Source organism: Glycine soja, chromosome 11 (genome assembly GCF_004193775.1).
Source record: "Glycine soja cultivar W05 chromosome 11, ASM419377v2, whole genome shotgun sequence".
In the NCBI taxonomy this organism is placed as follows: domain Eukaryota; kingdom Viridiplantae; phylum Streptophyta; class Magnoliopsida; order Fabales; family Fabaceae; genus Glycine; species Glycine soja.
Genome location: NC_041012.1, coordinates 13,249,798 through 13,255,436, shown reverse-complemented (window position 1 = coordinate 13,255,436; position 5,639 = coordinate 13,249,798). Strand labels below are relative to the sequence as shown.

Below are 5,639 nucleotides of genomic sequence, written 5' to 3'. Positions count from 1 at the left end.
CTGAACAACATATCTCGTACCTCAAATTCAAACATCTTTTTTGTCTTATTCTTTGAAGATAGTGAGGCACAAATCTCTCCGATGGATTGAGCATAATCTTTTATATTATTGACCAGTGGAATATTTTTACTTTGGATTAATTAATAGAACACGCGCAATTTGCTCCTTAGTTTTCTATAAATACCATACTAGCCATTGCACATTCCTCACACCATAAATCACAGTTAATTACCAACTACCTAAGAAACTAACAAAAGCCTAGTGGCTGTGATAACATGGCTCTTACACCTCAACGTGCATTATCTCAACTACCCATCCTAGTAGCTATACTCTCAATATTCTTAGTTATCCCTTCCTTTTGTTTCAACCCTAAAATGCTTTATAATGCTTCATATTATCCTCCATCTGGTTCAGATTGGTCACCTTCGGTGGCCACTTGGTATGGACCTGCCAATGGAGATGGAAGTGAAGGTAAATAATAATACAAAAACTTAGTCATTTGTAGTTTTTTCTCACCTTATAACTTATAAGCGATAAATTATTAGGTGGTTAAGACTATCACACCATTCATGGTTTCAACCAATAATTTCTTCTTATAATAGATGACGTGGTGGTCTTAGATCACCTAATAATTTCTTCTTACAAGTAGATTTTGTGGGATTGAATTAGGTTAAAAATAAAATTCTAGTATCAATGAATAATGTATCTGATATTTATATGTATCTAGGTGGAGCCTGTGGATATGGCAACGCCGTTGGGCAACCTCCATTTTCTTCTTTAATATCCGCGGGAAGCCCTCTTATATATGACTCGGGCAAAGGGTGTGGATCTTGCTATGAGGTGTGAACAATGAGTACATATATAATTAAACATCTTTCACGACAGAAAGGCTATAAATCACACTTCTAATACATTCTCTGTTTTTATTATTTGGAACATATAAAAAGATGTAATTTTTTATACTGATATGGAATCACAAATAACTAACCAATATGTGATTCTAGTAGTATTGAACTCAAATATCTTAAACAAAATCTTAGATTTGAGTCTTGTTAATAGAAAAATATTATTAAGGAAGAGTCACAAAAGGTGATTGATTAGTCACTCTAATCAAGATTAATCATTAGAAAAGTTAACAAATACTTCACCCTAAAACATAATTATTACCCCCCAAAAGATTGCAAATTACCGTATATAACAAATTTGTTTTCTCTAATAAATACCTTCAAAGTTATATTAAAGATGATTTCAAATTGATTAAAAGTTTACAAATTATACGTTGACCCGGCATTCTTATTAAACTAGCTCCTCCAATATTCTGTTACATGGAATTTAAAATGAAGATATTAAATACTGCTGGTTTTGGTTCAAATTTCAGGTGAAGTGCACAGGGAATTCTGCATGCTCAGGCAACCCCGTGAAAGTAGTCATCACTGATGAGTGTGCTGGGTGTGGCTCAGATGCTCAATATCATTTTGATCTGAGTGGCAGTGCTTTTGGAGCAATGGCAGTTTCAGGTCAAGATGAGAATCTACGTAATGCAGGAAAAATAAACATTCAGCACAGAAGGTAGGTTCTTATTAATCTTCTAATTAATTGCACCGATTGTCAAGTTGACTAATTAATTATATATTACTAGCGAGACAATTGTTAGAGCATCTGCCGTATATAGATGCGTATACGAGTTTATAATTTCATATAGATTTAAGCATTTCAAATAAAAATTCATTTCAATGTTAAAGTTGTTAAAGTAAATATTTAAATTAATTTTGTGAGTACTATAATACTTAAAAATATATTATTTATGATATAATGATATAAAGTATCGGTTGTTTATATAAAGAATGATCCTTATATAAACAACTCCACCTCATGTTTATATGAAAAAAAAAAACTTAAACAACAATTCCGGTAAACATCTCATTTGAGATGCTCTTAATATTCTTTTATAATTTTTATAATAAATACTTCAACTTTCTTGACTTTCGGTTGTATTTTTTTGACATAAATGGTTTTATGTTTTTGTCCTCATGAATTACCATACTTAAATTACGTTTTTTTATTTTTGCAGAATTGAATGCAACTATCCCGGTAGGTCAATAGCTTTCCACGTGGACTCTGGCTCAAACCAAGAATATTTTGCTACCTTGGTTGAATATGAGGATGGGGATGGTGACCTTGCCAAGGTTGAACTCAAGGAAGCACTTGATTCAGGGTCATGGGATTCCATGCAACAATCATGGGGTGCAGTTTGGAAAATTGACAAGGGCTCACCACTGAGAGCACCATTCTCTATCAAGCTAACCACACTTGAGTCTGGCAAAACGATTGTGGCCAACAATGTGATCCCTGCAGGATGGACACCTGGTCAAACTTACAGATCAATTGTGAATTTTGCAACCTAAGGATGTGTCCATCATTTTGTATCATCAGCCTGTAGGGTGTAGCTACCCAACTTATAATGTTATATATGTAACTGAAGATGTATGATCAAATGTCATCCTATTAGTGGACTTTTGATTGTCTTCTGTAATCAATTATATATGAATGAATTTGTGCTAGTTACTATGTTAAATATTATTGGTTGATATATGATTTTATCTTCTTTTTTTCATTATAAAATAAAGGAAAAACAATTAAAAACAAAACTAGAAACTGCGAGAAAACACGAAACTAATCTACCATTAGGACATCTAAAATGAAAGCAGGAAAAACATCAAAAACCTTCATCTGCCCTTCTATAGAAGTACAAACTTGGATAAAACATCAACCACTTGATTCTCTTCACAAATGCGTGCAAAATCAAAATATCTTGTTTTATCTATATGGTGTGTCACAATCGGGATCACGACAAAGATGGCGTAAAATAAAAAAATAAAGTCACCACCAATATTTTATTTTGAGAGGAAAATATTGAAAAATCCTTTTCGAAATGATCTTTGAAATCAAAGATAGGTTAGGAAGTTGGTTACGTGTAGGGAAGATGTTAGAACCCTACAATGCCTATAAAAAATGATACTTTTAATTATTTGCGAAAAATCACGTAACTTTATAAATATTTACTTTATCCAAAAACAATATTTTTTTATTTTTATTATTTTTATAGAAAGAACACTTTTATTTATTTAAAGAAGACAACTCTATGGGCAACAGCTTTAGATAGTTATTCTATGAAGTTTTATGGTTTGTGTAATTTGAAAGGTAGAATAGCTATTCAGTTAATATCTCAAACCATTGCACAAGTTAAAATTATATTTTATTTAAAATTCCATAAAAATAATTTTCTTAAAAATATTATTAAATAAAAGAAGATATCTCTATGCACAAATATTAGATAGCAAATGACGATTCTATAATTTTTATGAATTAAGCAACATCAAAAAGTAGAATTGTTACTTAATTAGTGTCATAAATTAAATTGTTGCATGAGATCAATTATTTTTCTCACACAAATAAAAAATTTTAAGATTATCTTATTAAACGACTGAAATCAAATCTTAGTATCTAAATCAATTTTTGTGCACAAGGGTATATGATAGCAAATGACTATTTTATAAATGCTTATGATAAGTAATATCAAAGGTAGAACAACTACTCAATTGATAATTACAAATTGTTGCACAAATTTAAATAAATATTTTATTAGAAACCAAAAGAGGAACAAAGAAACAAAAACTTTATTGTAAAAATACACGAAATAGAAGGCAAAACCAGTTAGACACGAATCCATTTTTATTCCTATACTCGTGTCTTTTGCACACAAGGAAATCAAAAGCCAATGAAGCAAATTATATTATAAGCCCTCTTTACTATTTTAGAAACAAACTAAAAATTGCAAGATGCATAAGCCAAGAGTTGTGTAGAAGGAAAAAAATTAACGCATTAAAAAGGGAATAATACTTAAAACATTGCATGTCCACTGTTTACATGAGAACAAAGGGAAAAGAGAAAAAGAAAACAAAAAAAAACACACCTAGAACCACTATCAAGCACGTTCAGGAAGGCACACATCTTCGATATGATGATGAACTTCTGAACATGAATAGCAATGTGAAGATGATACTCTTATTGTAGTCGATCGCAAAAGAATAAAAAATTTATTGTTTTTTTCTCTCTCTGATTTTTCTTTTCGCGTGACTTCTCCCTCTCTCTATTTTTTTCGTCCCCTTTCTTAGTGCTAGTGGGTCTTCTTTTATAGACCAAGAACAACTTGATCTCCAAGTAACCAATTGATTCCACTATACCATGATCTCCTTGTTTTTAGGCTTGCATCTTGATGACTTTTTCTTTTAGTAACCGCTTTATTTTTTCTCAGTTGAATGACTGTTGCTCTAGTGTAAATGAAATATCCTCTGATGACCAAGTCTTCTTGTAACTGCCACATCTCCTATCCTTTTCTTTTCTTTTTTCTTTTTTTCAAAAATATTTTAAATAATTTTTATTTAAAAAATGAAAATTAGGTATTTACAATTGCCCCTGTTTACTAATTTCTTATCAAATAATCTAAATAATGAAAATTTTAAGATTATTATTGCAAGAAATGAGTAAAGAAGTGAACCAATTTTATTCAAGAGCCCAATACAAGTGCTAGATAGGATTTTTGCTAATGCTTGCCAAGTTATAGACTTGAATGCAGTTGTCAGGTCAATGTTGGGCTTTGAATGTAGATGTGTCGGTGCTATGTTCAGGCTTTTAATGTAGATGTGCCGATGTTGTTTTCAGTATTTGAATGCAAGTGTCAGTGCTATTTTTGGGCTTAATGTAGGGTGTCAATGTTGGTTCCAACTTGGCGTAGGGTGTCGGTGTTGGTTTTGGGCTTATGTAGGGTGTCGGTGCTAGTTGCAGGCTTTGAATGCTAGTGTCGGTGCTAGTTTCGGGCTTTGAATGCTAGTGTCGGTGCTGGTTCCGAACTTTGAATGTCGGTGTCGGTGCTGGTTCCTGGACTGGGGCAAGTTCGGGTTGTGACGTTGAGTGCTAGTGAGGTATCTAAGCTGCGAGGCTGAGGGACGGTGAGGATTAGGGCTTAGAATGCAGGTGTCGATGCTGATGTGGGGCTTTGAGGTTGACTATCGGGCTATGATGATGAGTGTCAGTGATGTATCTGGGTTGTGATGTTGATTGCCGGTGAGGAATCAGGGTTGTGAATTCAAGTGTCAGTGAGGTGTCCACGCTTTGATGTTAGTGTTGTTTCCCAACTTAAGTGTCGGATGTTGGTGTTGTTTCCAGGCTTAAAACATGAAAGTAAAATGTGTGAGGTAGGTACTGTACTTAAAATAAGGTTTGCATGTAAGAACTGAACTTGATAACTTCATGTTCTATGTTAGAAAACCCTCCCATAGGCCAAGGAAATTTATAAGGGACTAAATGCAATGCAATGATATGATGCACGATGACATGAGAATATGAAAAACTAATTTGTTGTTGTAAAATGGTATGAGCATTAAAATCCATTGGACCAAACTTGTCTGTTTTGCTTCCAGTTTCTTAAAAAGGTTTATGATCCTTATTCCCTATGGTAGTGTCACGCGTCCTAAGATTCATGGATGACTTGAACTTTAAGTTGGGGCTTTTGTCTTAAATGAGACATGGGGTTAATGGTATGTTGCTACAAGCTTTTGTGAGTAAATGCAACATCACGT

The 5,639-nt window shown here is 33.0% G+C and overlaps 1 protein-coding gene across 1 annotated transcript; it reads left to right on the top strand.

The window, feature by feature from the left end:
- Nucleotides 1-206: 206 nt before the first annotated feature.
- LOC114375549 (putative expansin-B2) lies at nucleotides 207-2,577 on the top strand. The gene is made up of 4 exons (XM_028333352.1): nucleotides 207-471; nucleotides 728-840; nucleotides 1,379-1,569; nucleotides 2,072-2,577. Exons 1-4 carry the CDS (start codon nucleotides 276-278, stop codon nucleotides 2,403-2,405), a joined length of 834 nt encoding a protein of 277 aa, XP_028189153.1. The 5' UTR covers nucleotides 207-275; the 3' UTR covers nucleotides 2,406-2,577.
- The last annotated feature ends 3,062 nt before the right edge of the window (nucleotides 2,578-5,639 follow it).

Bases quoted from the DNA above. Each gene is read 5' to 3' on its own strand.
- LOC114375549 (XM_028333352.1), top strand. From the start codon at position 276: ATGGCTCTTACACCTCAACGTGCATTATCTCAACTACCCATCCTAGTA. The intron at 472-727 runs GTAAATAATAAT...ATATGTATCTAG, and splicing joins CAATGGAGATGGAAGTGAAG to GTGGAGCCTGTGGATATGGC. The intron at 841-1,378 runs GTGTGAACAATG...TTCAAATTTCAG, and splicing joins GGTGTGGATCTTGCTATGAG to GTGAAGTGCACAGGGAATTC.